Raw genomic sequence first — 24,526 nt, 5'->3', positions numbered from 1 at the left:
GGGGGCAGCAGATTCCCCAGAGGATGTGGGGTGGAGCGAGCTGGAAGGGCCCCAGGGAGCCTTTGTGTCGGGCCCGTTCCTTGCGCCCCAGGCTTGATGCCCAGTGTGGTGGCTCCCGGTGGGTTCCACAGCCCCTTCCTTCCCAGCCTGGCAGGTGGGCGGGAGGGCAGGTGCACAGCACCTGGGGACTGTCTCAGGGTGAGGGGAGGGACAGGTGGACAGGTGTGTGCCAGGGTCTGATGATGGCACTGATGATGAGGAGGAGGAAGGGGAGGGGAGGAGGAAGGGGAGGGGAGGAGGAAGGAGAGGAGGAAGAGGAAAGGGAGGAAGGTGAGGAGGAGGGGGAGGGGGAGGTAGGGGGAGGAGGAGGGGAGGAGGATAGAGGAAGGGGAGGAGGAAGGGGAGGAGGAAGGGGAGGAGGAGGAGGAGGAAGGGAGGAGGAGGGGGAGGAGGAGGAGGAGGAAGGGGAGGAGGAGGAAGGGGAGAAGGAGGAGGAAGGGGAAGAAGGGGAGGAGGAAGAGGAAGTGGAGGAGGAGGAGGAAGGGGAGGAGGAGGAAGGGGAGGAGGAGGAGGAGGAAGGGGAGGAGGAGGGGGAGGAGGAGGAGGAAGGGGAGGAGGAGGAAGGGGAGGAGGAGGAGGAAGGGGAAGAAGGGGAGGAGGAGGAAGGGGAGGAGGAGGAAGAAGGGGAGGAGGAGGAGGAAGGGGAGGAGGAGGAGGAAGGGGAGGAGGAGGAGGAGGAAGGGGAGGAGGAGGGGGGGGAGGAGGAGGGGGAGGAGGAGGAGGAAGGGGAGGAGGAGGAAGGGGAGGAGGAGGAAGAAGGGGAGGAGGAGGAGGAAGTGGAGGAGGAGGAGGAAGGGGAGGAGGAGGAAGGGGAGGAGGAGGAGGAAGTGGAGGAGGAGGAGGAAGGGGAGGAGGAGGAAGGGGAGGAGGAGGAAGGGGAGGAGGAGGAGGAGGAGGAGGGGGAGGAGGAGGAGGAAGGGGAGGAGGAGGAAGGGGAGGAGGAGGAGGAAGGGGAGGAGGAGGAAGGGAGGAGGAGGAGGAGGAGGGGGAGGAGGAGGAAGGGAGGAGGAGGAGGAGGAGGGGGAGGAGGAGGAAGGGGAGGAGGAGGAGGAGGAGGGGGAGGAGGAGGAGGGGGAGGAGGAGGAAGGGGAGGAGGAGGAGGAAGGGGAGGGGAGGAGGAAGGGGAGGGGAGGAGGAAGAGGAAGGGAAGGAGGAAGGAGAGGAGGAAGAGGAAAGGGAGGAAAGTGAGGAGGAGGGGGAGGGGGAGGTAGGGGGGAGGAGGAGGGGAGGAGGATAGAGGAGGGGAGGATGAGGATGAGGGGAGAAGGAAGAAGAAGGGGAGGAGAAAGGGGAGGAGGAGGAAGAGGAGGGGAGGAGAAGGGGGAGAGGAGGGGGAAGGGGAGGAAGGAGAGGAGGAGGAGGCTGAGGAGGGGAGGGGAGGAGGAAGAGGAAGGGGAGGAGGAAGGGGAGGAGGAGGAAGAGGAGGGGAGGAGAAGGGGGAACGGGAGGAGGAAGAGGCCTAGGAGGGGGAGGGGGAGGAGGAAGAGGAACGGGAGGAGGAAGGAGATGAGGAGGAGGAAAGGGAGGAAGGGGAGGAGGAAGGGGAAGAGGGAGAGGGGGAGGAGGCAGGGGAAAAGGAGGAGGGAGGGGAGGAGGAGGAAAGGGAGGAAGTAGAGGAGGAGGAGGAAGGGGAGGAGGAAGGGGAAGAGGGAGAGGGGGAGGAGGCAGGGGAAAAAGGAGGAGGGAGGGGAGGAGGAGGAAAGGGAGGAAGTAGAGGAGGAGGAGGAAGGGGAGGAGGAGGAAGGGGAGGAGGAGGAGGAGGAAGGGGAGGAGGAGGAAGGGGAGGAGGAGGAGGAGGAAGGGGAGGAGGAGGAGGAAGGGGAGGAGGAGGAAGGGGAGGAGGAGGAGGAGGAGGAAGGGGAGGAGGAGGAAGGGGAGGAGGAGGAGGAGGAAGGGGAGGAGGAGGAGGAAGGGGAGGAGGAGGAGGAGGAGGAAGGGGAGGAGGAGGAGGAAGGGGAGGAGGAGGAAGGGAGGAGGAGGAGGAGGGGGAGGAGGAGGAAGGGAGGAGGAGGAGGAGGAGGGGGAGGAGGAGGAAGGGGAGGAGGAGGAGGAGGAGGGGGAGGAGGAGGAGGAGGAAGGGGAGGAGGAGGAAGGGGAGGAGGAGGAGGAAGGGAGGAGGAGGAGGAAGGGGAGGAGGGGGAGGGGGAGGAGGAGGAAGGGGAGGGGGAGGAGGAAGGGGAGGAGGAGGAAGGGGAGGAGGAGGAAGAAGGGGAGGAGGAGGAGGAAGGGGAGGAGGAGGAGGGGGAGGAGGAAGGGGAGGAGGGGGAGGAGGAAGGGGAGGAGGGGGAGGGGGAGGAGGAGGAAGGGGAGGGGGAGGAGGAAGGGGAGGAGGAGGAAGGGGAGGAGGAGGAAGAAGGGGAGGAGGAGGAGGAAGGGGAGGAGGAGGAGGGGGAGGAGGAAGGGGAGGAGGAGGAGGGGGAGGAGGAGGAAGGGAGGAGGAGGAGGAGGAGGGGGAGGAGGAGGAAGGGGAGGAGGAGGAGGAGGAGGGGGAGGAGGAGGAGGAAGAAGGGGAGGAGGAGGAAGGGGAGGAGGAGGAGGGGGAGGAGGAGGAGGAAGGGGAGGAGGAGGAAGGGGAGGAGGAGGAAGGGGAGGAGGAGGAGGAGGAGGAGGAGGAGTAAGGGGAGGAGGAGGAGGAAGGGGAGGAGGAGGAGGAAGGGGAGGAGGAGGAAGGGGAGGAGGAGGAAGGGGAGGAGGGGCTCGCTCGTCCCTGAGAAGGCCTCTCACAGGGGGCTGCTCCTGGCAGGCCCCCCAGCCCCAGGGGCACAGGTGCAGAAGCCCGCCAGCCGTCACGTGCTCCTCTGCTGAGGCTCCAGCACCTGCCAGCGCCCGGCCCTGCTCTGAGGGCGACAGCGGGAGGGCGGGAGGGCTTCCCCAGCCCCTGGACGGAGACCCCTCCCACCCCGTCCCGGCTCTGCAGGTGACCCCTGCCAGCGCGCACACCGCGAAGGGCGGCCTCTCCGGGCAGGGCCTGCGGACGCCCGGGAAGTGCTCGTCCCTTCGCTGCCAGCTCCGGGGGAGGAAATGGGCCCCCGGCGGGTCCCCGACTACCCAGGGTCGCACTGTGTGTCCCAACAGGACGCCGCTTCACTCGCCCCCCCCAGCCCGGAGGCCAGTCCCAACCACCACCGTCCCCAGGGTCTCTGGGAAAAGGCCCTGGCCGTGGGAGCCCCCGAGGGCCCAGGGAGAGCCCTGCCCTTTCCGCGCGGCCTCTGCAGGACATGACCTCATCCTTCATGGGGTGGCTGGGCCCCAGGCCAGCAGATCGCACTGGGAACGTGCGTCCTGCGCCTCCAGCTCCTGGGGACAGAGAGCTCGGCACCAGCGGATCCCACGGCCTCGGCCCCCGGTAGCATTATCCCGGGTGGCCTGGGGGACACGGGGACCCCCGCCTGGGCGCTGGGGTGCTGGCCCACCCAGCAGGGGCAGCGGGTGGAGAGAGGACGGCGGGTCGGCCCGTGGGCGGGGCTGCAGGAAACAGACACACCCAGAGGAAGTGGCCGCTGGGGGAGAAGCAGCACCAGCCGCGTGCTAGCGCGGCCCCTCCCCCCCCACCTCGCCCACCGCACCCACGGCGGGGGCCAAGGGGCGGGGCCCGGGAGGAGCCTGGTGGCCCGAGGTGCCCTTTCCTGGGCAGAGAGAGCTGCGCGCCGTGGGTCCCACCTGGTTCCCCCCACCTTGGAGAGGTGCCGGGGCCTGTGTCATAGCAGAGCATCGTGCCGGCCGGAGTTCCTGTCCCTCCCCGGCCATCATGCTGCCATCGCGCCTGGGGTGACCTGAGTGCTGTCCCCTGCTCAGCCCAGGGTCCCCAGGATGGACGCGAGATCGGGGTCCCACCCCAGCTCAGCCGCCTGCCCAAAGTTCCCAGGTGCCCTGGTCTGTGCCTCAGAGTGTGTTTCTGTCTCTTGCTCTTTGCAACATTCGCTGTGCGAGTTTGCTGGGGCCGCCATATACTAAGTCCCACCAACGGGACTCACACAGTGGACATTCACCGTCCCCGGGCCTGGAGGCCCAGGCGTGGGCAGGGCCGGGGCCTCCCTGGGCCCCTGTCCTTGTGTGTGGACGGCCGTCCTCCCCCTGTGTCCTCGTGGGGTCGTCCCTCCGGGCGTGTCTGTGTCCTGATCCCTCTTCTTACAAGGACCCCAGTCACACGGGATCAAGGCCCACCCCGGTGACCCCGTGTCACCTTAATCACCTCTGTAAAGACCCCCCTGTCCAGATACGGTCACGTTCTGAGGTGCTGGGGGTCAGGACCCCGACACAGGAATCCGGGGGACACAATTCAGCCCTTCACGCTCCCTGAGGAAGCAAAAGACTGTGCCATTTGTTCATTGCTCATCCATCTGTCCTGCCCGTACTGACCCAGCGCCCTCTGCGGCAGGGAAGGGGGTCAGCACGAGGCACCATGAAGACAAGGTGGTCGCGGCCCCTTTCCTCGAGCGGCTTCCAGAGTAGGAGGCCAGGACGGGAAGACCGAAAGCAACAGGGAAACAAACAACCCAAGGGTGACAGGCCTGGGGTCCTCCTTGACCCCTTTCTTCTCTTACCTCCCACTTCTGACTCCAGCAAGCCCCGCCTCCAGAAGCCTCTGCACGCACCCGCCGCCCGGTCCCCAATGTCTGGAGCCCGCCCCCTGCCTCTGGGCTCGCCCCCATCCCCCCTCTGGCCCTGGCATCCGACGACAGCTACACCAGACCACACCGCGTCTCGCTCACAACACACATGCGGATGCTCATTTCTGCCAGAGGAAACACACAAGTCCCCGCGATGGCCCCCAGGTCGTGGCTGCCGTTACCAGTCTGTCCTGGCCTCCGGCTACTTGCCAGCATCCTGCCTCCCTGCTCCCTCTCGAAACCGCAAACACGCTCCCGCCTCAGGGCCTTTGCACTGGCGGTGCCCGCTGCCTGGGACGCTGTTTCCTCAGACAGGCGTGTGGCCCTTGCCTTCACGTTTTTTAAGCCTTAAGGGAGGTCGCTCTTGACCACATCCTCCAAGCTGTCCCCCTCACCCTCTCCCACTTTCCCCTCTGGTGTTCTCCCCAGCCCGCAGATGATGTCATTCCCTGGCTTATTTCGCCCGTTGCCTTTCCGTCTCGACTAGGACGTAGGCTGCACGGGGGCAGAAAGCTTCACTTGTCGTCTTCACCGCTGAGGCCCAGCCTCGGCCACAAAGCGGGCTACGCGATCGGCAGTCGCGAACGTAGCTGAACTGTTTCGTTTTCTCCTCCATGGCTGGCCAACGTTTTCCGTAATGAGCCAGGGGGTGGATTGTTTTGGCTGTGCGCGCCCCGCCGTCCCTGCCGCACTTACCCCTTCCGCTACTGAAAAGCAGAGGGGACAGCGGCAACGTGCGTGGGGAGGGGCAGGGCGGTGGGGGGGGGGGGTGGCACCAACACGGAGAAGGAGACAGGACTCCTCACCCAGCGGGCATCTGGCTCTCAGGGAGCCTCAACTCTGGTCCCTTCATGGTGTTAGAACCCGGCCTCTGGCTCCATTTCTATGCCAAGCGGACGTGTGCCGCCCCCCCCCCCCCAGCTACGCACTTACAAGGATGTTTGATATTCACTAGACATCCCGAACACCGCGTAGAGCGGGGCTTGGTGCTAGTCTACACTTCCATATTGCTGCAAGCAGACGATGTTCACTTGATGTTCCCTAAACCCTCGTGAGGTCGGGGCTGTCCTCACCCCCATATGTATAGACGGGGAAACGGAGGAATGGAGAGGCTAGGAACTCATCCCAAAGTCCACCACTGGCAGGGGTACAGGAGGCCCGGACTCGAGCCCAGCCACCTCCGACTCCAGACCCCAGGACTTTTCTGCTGGGCTCACTGCTCCCAGGGGTCCGGGGCACCACCAGCGAAGGCTGTCGAATAAAATAAAGGTTATGGTTAGGTGTGGCCGTGTCGCGGTCGGGGAGAAAAGGAAAGCAGATCTCACAACCTCTAGGAACCTTCCCGAAGAAACGAGCAGCACACTTTGCTCAGTTCTTCATCCCGGGCAATATTCGAGGCATGCTAGATACCCGCTGTTGCTTATCTGAACTCAGATTTAACTGGACAGCCTGTATTTTTATTGCTAAATCTGGAAGCCCCCCTGTCGGCTGAGGTTGGGAGCTACGGGGCTGTCCCCTCCACCGGATGGGCTGGTGCTCACTCCTGAGTTCCCCGCGACGTGACATCTCGAGCCTTGCTGGCTGAGCTCTCTCCATGCCTGGTCGAGGGGCCGGGCCTCACTGCCCACAGGTGGCCTGCCCCCCACCCCCGCCCCCCCCGACCCAGGTCCGTGAGCTCTCGCCCTTGCTTACCTTGAACCTCAGCAGCCCCAGGCACCTGCGAAGCCTCCTGCTCGTAGCTGCTGTGTGGAGAGGGCAGGATCTCATGATCAGCCCCGTGCGACGGTCCCCTGGAGGACCGGGGGCATACACCTCCCTGTGCAGAATGCGGGAGAGGGCCCTGGTTCCGGGCCAGCCAGGGCGACGCCGGGGGGAGCGCTAACTGGGGCAGCCTTCCGGAACGGCCATTTCTCAACCCGTGTCCACATGCCAAAAGTGTGTATCCCCTTTGACTCAGCATTTCTACCTCTGGGAACCGACGCGAAAGAAATACTCCAACCAGGTGCAAAGAGGAAGGTTCAGGGATGCTCATGCGGCCGTGGGTTACGCCGCCTGGAACCCGACGGCAGCGGGAGCGTCTCCCGCTGCTGCGGGAATCTTCAAGCGTCGACGTGATGGAATTGGAGCCGTCTTTAAAAATGATCTTGGGGATCTCCGTGGACACGGGAAGGTACCTGTGACGGCTCTTGAATTCAGAAGGCAAACAACCCAAGAGCAAGCATCCTGTTCCCCTATGTAGGTAAGACTGCTTGCCCGTGTGTGCGCGCGTGTGTGCATGTGTCTGTGCGTGTGTGTTCACCAAGATGGCACCCGCAGAACGGCAGGACTTCCGGCTTTCGCCCGACCTGCACCCTCGTCTTTGGTAGCAGGACCCACAGTTTTTAGCCGAGCACACGGCTCATCTTGATAAAGGACGTGTGTCCTGGCTTCTCTGGCAGCTGAATGTGGTGGCCCTGTTACCGACGGGAGGTAAAAAAAAAGGAAAGAAATGAAATATTGCAGCTTCCAGAAATCTTCCTTAAACTTAAGCGGCATGCACTTCCCTCATCCCTTATTCCATCCTGGAAGGTAGAAGTGATGGCTGGAGCTCCAGCTGCCGTTCTGGACCCCGAGGTCTCGGGAGGATCGCGCCTCCAGGGTGATGGCGCAGGGGACAGTAAGAGGTCTTAGTCTTGGAGGGCTTCGTCAGACAGGACCACCTCTCCGCCCGTTTGGGGACTTTCACACGAAAGAGAAACCAACTTCTGCCTCGCCAGAACCACTGCCATTTTGGGAGGTTGTCTGTCACTCAGCTGAACCTGACCCTGACCGCTCCAAGTGGTTTCTTTAGCTGGGCACGATTTCGGGGGTTCTAAATTCTCTTTTGACATTTTGTTTTGGTTCTTTGAAGCTCGTGACTTGGACATTTATGCATCGCTTGTATGGGTGTTGTTTTCTTTTAAGCTTCGTTTCGAAACAAATAAATAAACAGATGCACCCGCTTACGACACTCCACGCGGTGTCCTGAAACCTTTAATGAACGTCTTGCTTAAGCCCTTACAGCAGCCCTATGGGGCACGTCATTATCCCGACCCCGCAGAAGGGGGGAGTGACACAGAGGAGGCCTTGAGTCCCTCGTCCACCGTTCCCCAGCTGGTCGGGGCAGCACGCGGGCCGCCCGCCGTGCAATCCACCCGCCTCCCTGGGTCCTCCACCCTCAGAGACCACCCTCCCCCCAACCCACCCTGTCCTCTTCCGCCATCTAAGGCTCTTGCCAGCAGGCACCCGGGCCGACTTTGCTGTGGCTGCTCAGGGGCCCGGGCACGGGGTTTGTGGCATTGTTTCTTCTCTCTTCTCATTCCACAAACAGTCATGAGTGCCCAGCCGGGGCCCGGCTCCGTGCTTGGTGACCCTAGCCCGGGAAACCAGAGACACCTGCCCCAGGGAGTGCCCCATGATCTGGGTCTGAGGCCGGCACAGGAGTCACCTGAGTGAAACAGGGATAGGAGTGGATATGCTCGTCAGAGGCAATGGTGTGTGCAAAGGCCCTGTGGCAGGAAGAACTCACCAGACACCCCCCACACACACCCCCTCATTCGATGTCCGCCATCGCTGGTTCTTTCCCCAGCCCGCTGGTTCTACAGCTGGTCGAAGGTGAGGGAAACCACAAAGGGGTTGTGGTTGTCCCTTCACCTCGGCCACCGTGTGGATGGCAAGAGCCCTGTCTCGCAGGCCTGCCCTAAACCCTCTGCCCTGTTGGGCCAGAGCCTCCTGAGTAGGGGTTTCCTATCTTCCAGACTCAGACTGAACCCCTTTGGGGGGGGGGGCCTTGGGCCTGACCTGGGCCCCCTTTGGCCTTCGCGTCACTGAATCCAGATTCCTGTTTTAAGATGTCAACTCACATACGTCACCCCCATCTGGTCCCGGGTCAACTCTCCCATCAACGGCATCGTCCTCCTGACAGAGCTGTGCTGCCCCAGCTTGCTAAAGCGCTCCTCTGACCCGTGCTCTCCCTCTGTGTCCCTCACGGGCTCCCTATCGCCCTCTGTCTAAACTGCAGGCCTCTGCTGCCTCAGAGGGTCAGAGCAGGGCGGTCGTCTCACCCGCAGCCTCTCCTGCCAGGTTTCCCTGAGTCTCAGATGTCCACCAGCCCCCCAAGGGCGGGGGCGAGGCTCTCGGTCTGTGCCCTCAGCAGCGGTTTCAAAAGAGTTTGTTTTGCTTTCCAAACAGATTGTATCGAGCGTCCGGCCCGGCCAGTGGGTTGGGGCCAGAGCACAGGGAAGAGCTATGGCCCCTGGACATGCCGACTCAACCTCCCGGACGGGCAGTGCCCGCAGGAGCTGCCCCAGCACCAGGTCGGGCTGGCGCCCGGTCCACCCTAGCTGAGGGCCGTGGAGGCGGAGTCTCTGGGCTCCCAGGGGGTTCCACGGTGATGACTCACTCTGTGCCCCATCCCCACTGCGCCACCAGGGGCTCTCCTGGGCAGACCTCTGCCCTCTGTCCTCCCAACCCAGCACGGGGTCCCTCGGGACTGTCACCCTCACTTTACAAACCGGGAGGTGGTGTTACATGCCTGGAGCCCACTAGGCCTTCCTTTCCTCCCTTCCACAGCAGTCAAGTGACGGCATGCTGACCTGGGCATGTGGCCTGCATTTCCCAGACTCCCTTGCAGCAAGCTGTGGCCAGGAATAAGTTCCCCATCTGGGACCCGAGGCGGAAGCTACTTGCTGAGAACAGCTGAGCACAGGCGGTAAAGAGCCCAGATAGGCCTGGGCGGCTCACCTGGCCTTCCGGGGAGAAAATTAATGTTGCGACGGGACCACTGGATTTTCGGGCCTCTTTGTTACGCAGCTGTGTACCGACTACTAGAGAATCGCCGAGGCCAGGCGCTGGGGCGCTCACGCCTTTCATCACTACACAGTCTGCTCCTGGTTATGTTCCTTTGGCAGATGGATCCCGAGGTGTCTTGCCAACAAAGTGAGCACACTGTGGGATGCCACACACGGTGACTTGGCTGGATCTGGGCTGTCTGTACTCAGCCCAGTACCTGGCGTGGCCTGAGAGCCCCAGCGCGCGGACCCGAGGAAAGAGACCAACGTTGGAGCGCTGAATAGTGCAGGGTGCTGGGCCAGGCACCTGGCTGTGTGGTCTTGATGTACGGGTCTGCACACAAGGGATAGGATGCCGGGACAGGCCCTTCGCAAAACCGTCTCCGTCCTTTCATCCTTGGCAACTTTCCTGCCGAATAACTCGCGTACCCACACGATGGGCCCGTTTGAAGTGTGCACTTCAGTGGTTTTGGGTGAATTCGGAGCCATGCCCGCATCATCACCATCAACCTTAACGTTTTCTTTACCCGCCAAAGAAACGCCACACCCCTCAGCCCCACCCCCAGGTTCCGCCCACTTCCCCAGCCACTCCCACCCCTGGCAAACCGCGGTCTCCTTCTAAGTGGAATCACACATCACACGGTCTGTGGTCCTCTCGCTAAGGGAATGTTTTCGAGGCTCGTCCATGTTGTAGTGTCTGTCAGGCTCCAGAATTTCATTGCTTTTCAGGGCTGAACAATATTCTCTTGTACGGACAGACCCCATTTTATTCATCCATTTGTTGGTTGGTGGGCATGTAGGCTGTTTCCGCTTTGGGGCTGTTATGATTAGCGCTGTTACGAGCATTTACACGCAAGCGTTCGTGCGGACCTCTGCCTGCGCTTCTCTAGGTGTGGAATCGCTCGTGCGTCGCCAGTTGGACCGATTTTCGCACCGAGACCAGCTTGGGCTTCGCATCCGGCTCCACCATTCACAGGCTGGGCAGGCTGGTCCTGACCCTGGGCAGCTCGCCGGTAACAGGGGGGAGGGGGCGACGGGTTCCACTCTGCAGAGGGGTTCTGCGGTTATGACCGGACCAGGGAGCTGGCTGAAGGCCAAATTCTTCTCTTTAGGCTGAGAAAGGGGAGGCGGGATGGGACAGAAAGAGGCACCAAGGCCCACACACACCCCACCCCTCCGCGCCACCCTGAAATTTGCCTCGTATCCCCGTGGGCCTGGCCTGGGGATGTGCAGAGCTGTCCACGAGCCCCTGCCTCTCCATCTCGGTCCCAAGCCTCTACCTTGTGGCCCTGGGTTACTTGGGGAGGCCACAGAGCCCTCAACTCTCTCCCACGGCCAGGACAGAGGCTGGGTCTGACTTGGAGCAGCTCCTGGGGTCTCTCTGAGGGGAGCGGCTGAGCCCCGCCCATCAGGGACTCTGGTTTGCCCCCACCCCCAGCTCACCCGCCCCTCTCCGTGGTTCCAAGTGACCTTAGCCCTGCTGCGACATTGGAAGGGACGTCAGCCTGTGTGGGTGGCAATTGCTATGTGGACCCAAGGCCTTCGGCGCCTCTCAAAGGCCTGCGTGGCCCCTGGATACCTCTGGTGGCTCTGCCCTGACCTGGCCACCTCGAGCATAACCGTGGCCAGTACTGACTGGGGAGCACCTCACCCGGGTCGTCCAACTTCATCCCCACTTGGACCCTGTGAGGCAGGTGCTACCTTGACTCCCACTTTGCAGGTGAGGAAACCGAGGCACAATGAAAAGGGAAATCTTCTCTGGGTCCCATGTCAGAGAATTCAAACCCAGGCAGATGATTCAAACCAATCATCTAGTCAGTGCCTGTGGCTTCACCCCTGGGCCCTGGTATTCTGGTGCCGCCCTGTGCTGGGGGAATGGCAGGGCAGGCCAGCTAGAGGTCTATGCACAGAGGACAAGGCCCAAAGGGTTCCTGGATAGTGGGGCCCCAAGACTACAACGAGAATGGTGACCTTAGAGTTGTGCAGTGTACAACCTATACACCCACAGTGGTGGCCTTGAGAGGACCCAGGGCTGACATGAGGGCAGATGGGCTAAGAGACCCTCATGAGCCCTGTAGGCTTGTATACCAGCCTCTGGAGAGAAGTGCTGTGCCTTAGTCTTTTTGATGCTCTCAGGGCTTTATGCCCCCACTGGGACGGCCAGGAGCTAAAAACCAGGGAGGGGCATGGGCCAGTCAGGAGGTGGCCCCCACTATCCCCTCTCTGAAACTCAAGGTGAGGTAGGCTGCGAAATAACACTATAGTAATTCTAATCAGCTGGAGAAAGATTAGGTACGGATACTACAATTCCTAGAGTAATCACATGCAGAAAAAGAAATAAAGCCAGAAAGCCAATAGGTAAATTAAAATGGAATATTAAAAAAATTCTCAATAATCCAAAGGCATGCAGAGAAGGAAGAAGAAAGAAACAAAACTTAGAAAGGACTGACATTGTTAATATTCTAAAAATGCCAATTAAAAGCAAGAGATCGACAGGAAGGATAAAAAAAAAAGCAAGACCTGATTACACGCTGCCTATAAGAGATTTACTTTAAATATAAAGACACACATAGGTTGAAATAAATAAATTGAAAAAGATACACCATAAAAATAATAAGCATCAGGTAGCTGGGTGGTTACATTATTATTAATTAAGATGTATGTTAATAGTAGACTTCAAGTCAGAAAGTATTATCAGAGATAAAGGAGACATTTGTTATAATAGGAGGGATGATTAACTAGGAGGCTGTAACAATTATAGATTTTCATGTGCCTACTAATAAAGCCTGAAAAGGCATGAAGCAAAATTGACAGGATCAAGGGAAGAAATAAACAATTTCACAATCATAAAAGGGAGATTTTAACACCCCTCCCTCAGCAATCAATAGAACAAATATACAAAACAAAATCAGCAAAGACACGGAAGGTACAAACAACACTATTAGTCACTTTGATCTAATGATATTTATAGAACACTACATCCAGTAACTACAGAGTACAAATTCTTGTCAATTGCACTTTTTGTCAAGATAAACCGTATGCTGGCCCATAAGTCAAGTCTCAGCAAATTTTAAAGGACAGAAATCATCTGGAGTTTGTTCTCTGACAATGACTGAATCTCATTAGAAATTAATAACGAGACATCTAGGGAAAATCCCAAATATCTATAAATGATTCATGAATCTACAAATGACTCATGAATTAAAAATGAAATCACAAGAGAAATTAGAAAATAATTTGAACTGAATGATGGTGGAAATATATCATATCAAAATCTGTGGGGTGTAGCAAAAGCAGTGCTTACAGGGAAACTTAGAATTTTAACTATTTGCATTAGAAAACAAGAACAATCTAAAATCAGTTACCCAAAGATCCAACTTGGGTAGCTCGAGAAAGAAAAGCAAAGTAAATCCAAATGAAGAAGGAAGGGAATAACAATGAGAAGAGGAAGAACGATCAAATAGAAAACAGACAGCCAAAAGAGAAAGAAAAAAAAATGCCAAAAAATGGATTCTTTGAGAAGATCAACAAAATAAAACTCCTCGACTGTTGAAGTAAATAAGAGAGAGGAAGAGAGAGAGAGAGAGAGAGAGAGACTACAAATATCAGTTCCAAAACCAGAAACTGAAAGAATATTGTCACCACAGATCCTGCAGAATCTTAAAGAGCATCGTGAACTTCTTTATACCAACAAATTCAGCAACTTAAATGAAATAAATGAATTTGTGGGAAAAGCAAACTTCACAAATTGATACAAGAGGAAACAGAAAATCTGAATAGTCCTGCATCTGTTAAAGAGAGTTAACTTACTAGCCCTTTATCTGATATGTCATTTGCAAACATCTTTTCCCTTTCCATCAGGTTGCCTTTTAGTTTTGTTGATGTCACTCATATGTGGATCTTGAGAAAGTTAACAGAAGACCGGGGGAAAGGGAAGAGGGAAAAAGTAGTTACAAAGAGGGAGGGAGGCAAACCATAAGAGACTCTTAAATATAGAGAACAAACTGAGGGTTGATGGGGGGGTGGGGAAGAGGGAAAAGTGGGTGATGGGCATTGAGGAGGGCACTTGTTGGGATGAGCACTGGGTGTTGTATGTAAGCCAATTTGACAATAAATTATATTTTTTTTAAAAGAAAGTTAACTTAGAATAAAAAAAAAAAAACTCTTCCAAAAAAGAAAATCCAGAGCTAGATGGTTTTGTTGGTTAATTTTATTAAACACTCAAGGAAGAAATGAATCAATCTTACATACGTTTTTATTTTTCTAGAAAGGAAGGAGGAAGGAAACATCACCCAAATCATTTTATAAGACAAGCACGACCCTAATGCAAAAACATGACAAAGACATTTTTAAAAATAAAACTGTAGACCAACATTCCTTGGGAAAACAGGACACAAAAATCCTTTTAAAATATTAGTAAGTCCTATCCCATAATATACAAAAGTAATAATGCATCAGGAATAAGGAGGGTTTAACCTAGGAATGCAAAGTTGACTAAATATTTGAAATGTGATTCATAATATTATCACATAAAGGAGGCAAATTTCATAAATTAAAAAAAAACTATTTAGAACAGCAACCCTCCCTCAAAAAAAAAATACTTTGAAATAATCTAATAAGAGGCAACCAAGACCCCATATTGGAAAGTTACAACTTTACTGAGAGAAATTTAAGAAGAACTAACAGAATAGAGCCCAGAAATTCACCCATGCATCTATACTTGGTTTAATTTATGACACAGGGAAGAATATACCATGTGGAAAAAGATAGTCTCTTCAACAGAAGAGAAGACTGGACAGACACATGGAAAAGAACGAAACAGGACCACTAACTTACATCATACATGAAAATTAAAATGGATTAAAGACCTAAATGTGAGAACTAAAACCATGAAACTCTGAGAAGAAAACAGGTGGTAAACTCCTTAACATGGGTCTTGGAGACGATTTTTTTAATGTGACACTGAAAACAAAATAAACAAATGGAGCTCCATCAAACTAAAAAGTTGCACAGCAAAGAAAACCATCAACAAAAATGAAAAGGCAACCTACCGAATGGGAGAAAATAATTGCAAATCATATACCTTCTAAGAGGTTAATATCTAAAATATATAAAGAACTCATACAACTCAATAGCAAAAAACACAAACAATTCAACTTTTAAAAGAAGCAGAAGATCTGAATAGACATTTTTCCAAAGAAGACATACAAATGGCCAACGGGTACGTGAAAAGATGGTCAACATTATTAAGTAACAGTAAAACGAAAACCAAAACCACAGTGAAATATCTCCTCACAACCATCACCATGGCTATTATCAAAAAGACAAGAAATAACAAACGTTGGCAAAGATGTGGGGAAAAGGAAACTCGTGTGCTGTTGGTGGGAATGTAGATTAGTGCACCACTATGGAAAACAGTATGCAGGTTCCTCAAAAAATTAAAAGTAGAACTACCAAAAGATCTAGCACTTCTCCACTTCTGGGTATTTATTTGAAGAAAATAAAAACTAATCAAAAGGACCTATGCACCCTCATGATGACCTCATGATGCAGTATTATTTACAACAGCCAAGACAAAGAAACAACCTAAGAACCTAAGAAACAACCTAAGAAACAACATCCATCAATGGATGAATGGATATGTGTGTGTGCACACACACATGCACACACACACATGCACGCACACACATGCAATGGAAGGTCATTCAGCCATAAAAAAGAATGAAATCTTGCCATTTGTGGCAGATGACACGGATGGACCTGGAAGGTATGCCAAGTGAAATAAGTCAGAGAGAGAAAGACAAATACCGTATGGTCTCACTTATATGTGGAATCTAAAAAAAAAAAAAAAAAAAAAAACAAAACCAAAAAAACCAAACTTGTAGATAGAGAAGAGACTGGTGGTTGCCAGAGGTGGGGGCTTGGGGTGGGCAAAGTGGGTGAAGGGGGTCAAAAGGCAAAAACTTCCAATTGTAAAACAAGCCATAGGGGTATAATAAGCAGCACGATGCTTCTAGTTAATGATACTGTATTGCGCACATGAAAGTTGCTAAGAAAGTAGATCTTGGCGCGCCTGGGTGGCACGGTCGGCTAAGCGTCCGACTTCAGCCAGGTCACGATCTCGTGGTCCGTGAGTTCGAGCCCCGCGTCGGGCTCTGGGCTGATGGCTCAGAGCCTGGAGCCTGTTTCCGATTCTGTGTCTCCCTCTCTCTCTGCCCCTCCCCCATTCATGCTCTGTCTCTCTCTGTCTCAAAAACAAATAAACATTAGGGGCGCCTGGGTGGCGTAGTCGGTTAAGCGTCCGACTTCAGCCAGGTCACGATCTCGCGGTCCGGGAGTTCGAGCCCCGCGTCAGGCTCTGGGCTGATGGCTCAGAGCCTGGAGCCTGTTTCCAATCCCGTGTCTCCCTCTCTCTCTGCCCCTCCCCCATTCATGCTCTGTCTCTCTCTGTCCCAAAAATAAATAAACGTTGAAAAAAAATTAAAAAAAAAAGAAAGTAAATCTCAAGAGTGCTCATCGCAAGAAAAAAAATTTTTATGATTATGGGAGGCGATGGATGTTAACTAGCCTTATAGCGGTGATCGTTTCTCAATGTATACAAATACCAAGACGCTTAAAAAAAAAGTAGAAGATCTAAACAAGTGAAGAGATATACCATGTTCATAGACTGGAAGACTCAATATTAAGATGGTACTTGTTCTCAGACTGATGTATACATCCAGTACATTCTGGTAAAAATTTATAAGCTAATACTAAAATGTGTATAGAAATGCACAGACCTAGAATGAATGAAAAAAATTTATTTTTTTTTAATTTTTTTTAACGTTTATTTATTTTTGAGACAGGGAGAGACACAGCATGAACAGGGGAGGATCAGAGAGAGGGAGACACAGAATCTGAAGCAGGCTCCAGGCTCTGAGCTGTCAGCACAGAGCCCGACGCGGGGCACGAACTCACGGACCGCGAGATCATGACCTGAGCCGAAGTCGGCCACTTAACCGACTGAGCCACCCAGGCGCCCCTGAAAAGACTTTTATAAGAGAATGACAAAGTTGGAGAACTTATCTGATTTCACAATATATGTGATTGATACAGTTTTGGTAGCAGCGTGAGGACAGACACATGGATCAATGGAACAGAACGCAAAAATGGCTAATTGGTTTTTGACAAAGGTGCCAGTGCGGTTCAGAGAAGGGGAAAAATGAGTCTTCAAAAGACGGTTTGGATCCACTGGATTTCCACCTATGTGACTTCTCAGTGAAAGCAGAGGAGAAAACCTTTGTGACGTTGAGGTGGGCCAAGATTTTCTAACAATATGAGGAGTGCAAACCATTAAGGGAAAAATTTAAAAATCAGTCTTTAAATTAAAATTTTCTGCTCTTTGAGAAGACACCAGTAAGAGAATGAAAAGCCAAATGACAGACAGGAGATAAATTGATAGCACAGATATCAGACAAAGGATTCATGCATGAATATATGCATGTCTCTAAGAACCCTAAGAAGACAAGCCAATAAAAGTGAGCAAAAGACTTGAATACATCTTGAATTAAAGAAGATAAACAAATGGTCACACGACAAAGTCCTCAACATTATTAGCCATTGTAGAAATGTAGATTCAAATGACAGTGAGGGGCGCCTGGGTGGCGCAGTCGGTTAAGCGTCCGACTTCAGCCAGGTCACGATCTTGCGGTCTGTGAGTTCGAGCCCCGCGTCAGGCTCTGGGCTGATGGCTCGGAGCCTGGAGCCTGCTTCTGATTCTGTGTCTCCCTCTCTCTCTGCCCCTCCCCCGTTCATGCTCTGTCTCTCTCTGTCCCAAAAATAAATAAACGTTGAAAAAAAATTAAAAAAAAAAAATGACAGTGAGCTACCACTGCACCCCCACCAGGATGACCAATGAAAAAAACACTAAGCACACCAAGTTCGAGCAGGGATATAAAACTACCAGAATTCTCGTTTATGCTGGTAAGAGTTTAAAATGGTACAACCACTTTGGGGGAAAGGTTTGGTACTTCCTTACACAGCTAAACACATACATATTGTGTGACCCAACTATTCCGCCCCTAGATGTTTACTCAAGAGAAATAGAAACCTGTGTCTACACAGGGGTTTGTACAGGAATGTTCACAGCAGCGTTATTTGTAACAGCTTAAACCTGGAAACAACCCAAAGGTCTACCAGTGGGTGAACATATAACAAGTGTGATGCGTTCACACAGTGGAATAGTATTCAGCAACAAACAAGAGTGGATTGTTGGCACATGATACACCATAGATGAACTTCAAAACATTCATGCTAAATGAGAGAAGTCAGACCAAAAGAAAGAGCGTGTACTTTGTGATTGTTTTTGTATAAAGTCATAGAAAATGCTAACACACGTCTAGTGAAAGAAAGCAGATCAGCGGTTGTCCCGGGGACAAGGGCAGAGAGAGAGGTGGATTACGGGGGTCCAGGGCATGTGATGGATAAGTTCATGACCTTGCTTGAGTCCATGGCTTCACACGTGTTTGCATATGTCAAACTCATGAAATTGAACACTTAGATATGGATAGTTTATTGTACACCCATTGTATCTCAATAAAATGAAGTAAAGCTTCATTGAGCTGTACACTTATATTTACCCTAACTTATACTCCAATGAAAAAGTAAATAAAAATTGGGGCACCAGGGTGGCTTAGCCAGTTAAGCATCCAATTCCTGATCTCAGTTCAGGTCATGATCTCACAGTCAGGAGATTGAGCCCAGCTTGGGATTCTCTCTCTCTCCCCCTCCTCTCTCTCTCAAATAAATAAATAAGTAAACTTTTTAAAAAAGTAAATAAAAATTTAAGATGCATGCTTGGTCATGTGATACCCGTCCCCCTAAGCTCTCTCTGCTGTCCCTGGAATTAATCCTTCAATGGCTCCTACTGCATTTGGTAGAAACCCACAGCCTGTCATCCCCAACGGGCAGCTTCCATTTCCTCAAAATGTTGTCCTTCTCATTTGAATACATGGAAGTCCACTGCATTCGCGTGTTAGGGCTTCTGCCACAAAGTCCCACAGACTGAGTGGCTTAAGCCACGGAAATTTACGGTCTCAGTTCTGGAAGCTGGAAGTCCGACATCAAGGTGTCGGCAGGGCCAGGTCCTCCTGAAGGGCCCCCTCCTCCTTGGGGTGCTCACGAGTTCTTCCCTCTGTGTGTCTGCGTTCCAATGGGTTCTTCCTATAGAGACACCAGTCCTATGGGACCAAGGCCCATCCCCATGGCCTCACTTTAATTGGACCACCTCTACAAAGACCCTCTGTCTAAACGAGGTCCCATTCTGAGGTCCTGGGGGTTAGGACTCCAACATATGAATTTGGGGAGGGGGAGACACAATTCAGCTCATGATACCCCCTCCTTGCAGAACCCCCTGCCCCCTTCCCCTAGCCTCTCCCACTCACCCCCTCCCGGCAGGCACTTCCAGGACCCCCAGGCCATGTTAGCCCCCACGGAGGGTGCCCTGGATGTCTGTCTTGCAACATGAGTCCCCTGTGTCCCTTCTGGTCTCGCCCCAGCCCTCTTTGCTCGTGTCTGTGCTAATTCAGGCTCTGGTGAAGAGTGCCAGGACTCTGTAGGGGTGGCTCCTCGCCCTTGACCTTGAACCTTGGGGGGGTGACCCATGTGTCTAAGAGCCCTTTGGAGGCTGGAGCTAAGTTATCTCCGTGGGACGCTGCTCAAAACCACCCCTTTCTAGGCCGCCTGAGCCCCGTGTCCTGATGCCCTACAAGCTGTCCGTCTTCCCTGGGCTTTCCCTGAGATTTCTTTCTCAGGATCCCTTCTCGGGGTCTGCTCTGGGAACCCCTCCAGGACAGGCAGTAGGTTGGGTTTTGGGGAGACTGGTGCAGGCCCAGGTGGCAGAGGAAGGTGGGGGGGTCCCAGCCCTTGGCCATGCCCTCAGTGTGGACCACCAGTAGGATTTGGGGTACCCGCTGTTTGCAGAGTGGGAGCCGGCCTGTGAGCCCCCACCCCGGACTCACCTCTGTCGGTCTCTGGGAGCCACTGGGCAGCTGTGCGTAAAGCCTCTCCAGGCTTTGCCATCAGGGCCACCACAAAGGGGACACACAGTGACCAGGACCTCAGCTTCATCTCTCCCCCTGCCTCATGGCATCGCCTCATCTATAAATGGGACAATAAAGTCCCACCTCGAGGAGTCGTGGGGAGAAATTCACCTTCTCTGAGAGAATGTTGTAGGGCCTGGCATGGCGCTGCCCCAGTGTAGGCAGGGCCCGGGAGGGATATATTTTGTGTGCGGGTGACAGTTTGAGTCACTCCAAATCAGCGTGTCAAGAGTGTCCTCACCCAGGCCCACGCTGTCCCATGAGAGAAATACCATGACGGCCAGAGGGACCCATTTGCTTGTGAGGCTGTCCCCCCTTGAACCAGGGCTCTGCACGACCCTATAGGTCATCAGGGCATCCAGCCGACCCCACGCGTTCACCCTCCGGGGGCCTCGGGAACAAACAACCACAAACTGGGTAATTTAACACAATGGAAATATATTCTGTCCCCATCTGGAGACCAGAAGTCCAAGATCAAGGTGTGGGCAGGGCGGCCCTCCCTCCGGAGGTGCCGGGAGAGGGTCCTTCCTCCTCTTCCAATCCCGGGGCTCCAGGCGTCCCCGAGCTGGTGGCTGAATCACTCCTGTCTCTGTGGTCACACGCCCCCCCCCCCTCCTCCTCTCTTATAAGGACACCTGTCGCTGGCTTAGGGCCCCTTGGATAGCCCAGGAGAGGCTGGTCTCAATCACACCTGCAATGATCCTTTTTTCAAATCAGGTCACATTCACAGGTTCGGGGACTAAGACACGGACCCCATGCAGCCGATGTGGGGACGGTAAGAACACCGCACAGGGAGAAAGGAATTGCTGGAGCATGTGTGGGTTCAGGCCCGACTGAGGGCTCCCAGCCCCGGGCGCCGGAGGGGGACTTGGAGAATTTCCAGGGAGTGACGGCAAAGCAAGGAAGGGTCCCCACGGTGCAGGGCCTCGGGCGGGGCCGGCAGGTGAGCTGTGCGAACGTGGCAGGGCGCTCGGCCTCCGGGAGCCTCGGTTTCCCCGCCTGTGACACGGGGCCGACATGGTCCCAAGGCATGGGGATGCCATGAAGGCTCACGTGAGAGCAGGACTGAGCCTGCCACCGGGTCCTCCCTGACTCGGGGTGAGGCCGGTCGGCGGAGGCAGCCTCCAGGTGACAGGTGACAGGGTCCAGGTGACAGGCGGATGCCCCAGGCCACCTCTGGAGCCCACCCGCAAAACCCGAGGGCTGGTGAGCCGCGTCTGCCTCACCCTCCAGGGAAAATTACAGAAATGAATACAAGGTGGCCGCGGAAAAATGCAGACTGCGGGCCATTTACGTGAGTGATTAAAATTCTTTGGCCGGCTACATTTCATCCCACCTCCAGGACACAAATATTCCCCCTTATGAAGTTCAAATGCAACGTGTCAGATGGGGCCGGTTGTTAGGGGTGGGGGGGGTCCCGGCTTGCGCACTGGCGGCTTAGCCCAGAGCCCGGCGGCGTCTTCAAAGGGGCCCCGCTAATCACCCCCTTCCCCAGCGGGCGCTCGGCCTCCCGGAGGCTCAGCCCCTCGCCCTAGCACGAGCCCTGCCCCCGTGTAGACAAAAGCACGCGGCTGCGGGGCCACATGTGACCCTGCAGCGTGGGTCGCTGCCACTGGGACCCTGCCCCTGTCCTGTGACACCACAGGGCCCCTTTCTGCTCTCCTGCTCCCTCTGCCCTGGGCTTAGCCCCTGCCCCCCGCCCCTGCCCTGCGCCCGGACATCAGAGCAGGCCTTATTCCTGCTCTGTTCCATCCTGTGGGTCCACAACATAGTGCCTGGGCAGGGTGTCCAGACCTGTGGGACCCGGCCTGCCCCTGACGTCCAGCTGTGTGCCCCGCCTATGCGCCTCCAGAGAACCCTGACTCTGGTTGGCCTCTGCGTCGCACATGCTGTTCCCTCTGCCTGGAATCCAGCCCTCCCCCTTCCGGCTAATGCGCATCTATCCTCTGGGTCTATAAGCATCGGCTCGGGGGGCCTGAACACAGACCCACAGACGGGGCTCACGCAGCAGACATTCACTGGCCCCGGGTCCCGGAAGCCGGAGCCCGAGGTCCAGGCGTGGGCAGGGCCAGGTCCCCCCGAGACCTCTCTCCTTGCGTGTGGACGGCCGTCCGCTCCCTGTGTCCTCACGGGGTCGTCCCTCCGTGCGTGTCTGTGCCCCGATCGCCTCTTGTTACACGGACCCCGGTCACACGGGATCAGGGCCCACCCTAACCACCTCGCTTACCTCTGTGGAGACCCTCTCTCCAAATGAGGAATATTCTGAGACACTGGGAGTCAGGGCTCCAGCATATGAATACGGGGGACCCACCTCAGCCCACAACAGGGTCTCCACTCCAGTGTCATTTCCCCGGAGGGCCTTTGGCCCATGGGCCCCCTGCAGAACAGATCAGAAGCACCTACCACCCCCTGTGCTCCCCCTGCCCGGGCCACGCGCACCTCGAAATTGCTTGCTCTCCATCTGCCCCTCCCCCCCGCCAGCGTCCTTGAGGACAGGTGTCCATCCGTCTTATAACCACTGCTTACCTAGTGCCTCTCCCAGAGCAAAGGTTCAGCATATATTGGTGGGAAAGTGTACAAACTCGCCGGGGCCTTGTCTCATGCAGTCACTGTTATGGTTAACACACACATAGACACACACGTACACAGGGTCCACGTGTCACTCAGGAATGCCTTCACTAACAACTAACGGGGACCCCCACTAACCTCGACTTTTGTTCTCCCACAAGGAGTCTGGAAATAGGCTGCCACTGCCGTCGGCTCAGTGGCTGGCCTCGCTACGGTTCTTCTGGCTTGCCGTTCCTGCCTGTTGCCTCTTGGCTGCAAGATGGCTGCCATGGCGCTGGGCCTCACCTCCACCCCCAAGGTGGGAAGAAAGAGAGCCCACTGTGTTTGTCTTTCCTTTCCTTCTTTTTGGTCAGGAAAGTTTTAGACATCCCCCAAGTTCCCAGAAGCCTTCTGCTTATGTCTCAGTGGCCAGAAATGGGTCACATGGCCATCCCATGGCTAAGGAGGCTGTGACAGGACACGCGTCCTCTGCAGTGGGAGGCAGTGAGTCAGAAGGGCTAGATGTGCGATCGGGCGACCGAGCTAGCAGCGTCTGTGCAGGCCCGAAGCCCACAGCTCACTTCAGCCGTCTCCGCTGGTTTGTCCATACTTTTCGAGCCCCGTGAAGGGCACACAAACCGTGTAGCCGTGAGCTGCCCCTCCTCCCACGGCCCCTCCTGAAAACACCCCACAGCCCCGGCCCTCACCCCCTCCCTCCCCGAGGCACTATTGCATCGGAACCCGCCTTCTAAAGGACAGAAACCCTCCCGGGGAGTGGGGGGTTGGGGGGACGGAAGGGAAGGGAGGAAGCCCCGGGGACCCAGCAGGACCCCCTACAGGGGGAGGCGGAGGGGGGGCTGGGAACACTGGCAGCTGGCTTTACCCCAACATGAGTGAACGAATGAACACACGAATGAATGCATGAAGGGATGAGCTCAATGATACTGCCTCTGCCCCCAAGAAAAGTGTGGGAACATAGTAAAGAGGCCCCACGGGGTGCGGAAATAGGTTGGGGCAGAGCCCTCGGTGCGAATCTGGAGCTGGGCTGGGCCGTTGCTCCAGGCTGGCCTCTCTCTGGGGCTCAGGCTCCTTATCTGGGGAGCAGTGATGGCCCAGGTCCCGGCTTCCTCCCGGGCTCTGCCTCTGTGTCCCACACTGAGCACAGAGGTCTGTGCGCAGGTGTCCCGCTTACGGGGGAGGGTGGGCGCACGGTCCCCGGGGGGCCCTGCAGACAGAGCTCAGAAGAGCCCGGGGCCCAGACAGGGCTGCCCCGGAGAGACGGCTTCCAGGACGGGCCCTGAGACCAGCAGGGGGAGGGCTACTGCTGGGTGCTGGGCGGCTGGCACTTCTCCGGGGAGTAACTAGGAAATAGAGAAGCTTCCTTAAAAACCGTGAGAAAATGGGGCCCTGGGAGGGACGCAAGGGAGAGGACTAGAGTCAGGCGCCACCCAGGCACCCCTTTGACCCGGGGACGCGGCGGGGGGGGGGGGGGGAGGGACACTGTTGTTATCCCGCTTCTGTGTGTGCGTGTGTCTGTCAGCCTGGCCCGTCGTCCCATTCCTCGCCCTTGCACCTGTGGAGAAGGACAGCTGGCCTGTTTGGGGAATCTGCCTTTGGCCCAGAGTTCTAGGTAGGGTCCGGCAACTTGATGGAAAAGTTGTACGTAACTTCTGCTCCCAGCTCTGTGGGCATCCCCAGTACTGGCCTGGTCTTGCCCTCCGGACACTCACACGCTGGGGAGCCGGCTGTCCGTGACCATGATCTCAGAGAAAGGAAGCTCGGGAGGGGGAGCCACAAAATCTCGCAAGACAATTCGCGCTCTGGCTCAGCAGGCTGGGCTCCTCAGAAAGCTTGCTGGTCCCACTGAGACAAGGGCGCAGAGGTCAGAGTTTCGGGCACGGAAGCCGGGGCAGGGTACCCGCGAGGACCTACAGAGTTGGGGGTGGAGTGTGATTCCAGAGGGCGAGAGGTGCCAGGGGACACGGTCTAGCCAGGGCGCAGGGTGTCACTGACCCCTGGACGTCCAGCTGGATATCAAAAAGGCGTGTCTTTGGAGGAGGAATGACATCCTAAGGCAAGACCCACTTTCCCTATAACAAACTTGGATCAAGCCCCCGTGGGATCTATGGGAGACGGTGTAGGAAGTGCATGCCCTGAGTCAGAGGAGTTTGGGGACACCTGGGGCTCCCCAAAGCTCACCAACAAAGTAGGAGGTGAGCACATACAAGTTCGGGGGCAGCAGGGAGAAGTGATGCTATCCACCAGGACAGAAGTCAACACTCTCCAGGGGCAGAAAAGAGAACCGACCATCCCCACAACGTCTCACCCACAAGGTGCAATACACAAGAGAAAATCAGTCGACATGGGAGAAAAAAGAAAAAAACCGACAAACGGGAAAGTGAGACCCACAGTCAGAAGAAAG

General features: G+C 55.4%; 1 protein-coding gene across 1 annotated transcript; it reads right to left on the bottom strand.

Moving 5' to 3' along the window:
* Positions 1–537: 537 nt before the first annotated feature.
* Positions 538–8,599, bottom strand: LOC122484385 (basic proline-rich protein-like; the record flags this gene model as incomplete). Its single annotated transcript, XM_043582331.1, is given in 11 exon segments — positions 538–1,023; positions 1,026–1,058; positions 1,061–1,163; positions 1,776–2,027; positions 2,062–2,168; positions 2,171–2,488; positions 2,491–2,721; positions 2,785–2,897; positions 6,363–6,486; positions 6,670–6,855; positions 8,552–8,599. Coding segments are annotated over 11 exon segments (2,001 nt in total), but the record flags the coding sequence as incomplete, so codon positions are not given.
* Between the last annotated feature and the right edge of the window lie 15,927 nt (positions 8,600–24,526).

The sequence above is a fragment of the Prionailurus bengalensis genome, chromosome D1, assembly GCF_016509475.1.
Source record: "Prionailurus bengalensis isolate Pbe53 chromosome D1, Fcat_Pben_1.1_paternal_pri, whole genome shotgun sequence".
Classification (NCBI taxonomy): domain Eukaryota; kingdom Metazoa; phylum Chordata; class Mammalia; order Carnivora; family Felidae; genus Prionailurus; species Prionailurus bengalensis.
This window is presented reverse-complemented; position numbering and strand designations above follow the sequence as displayed.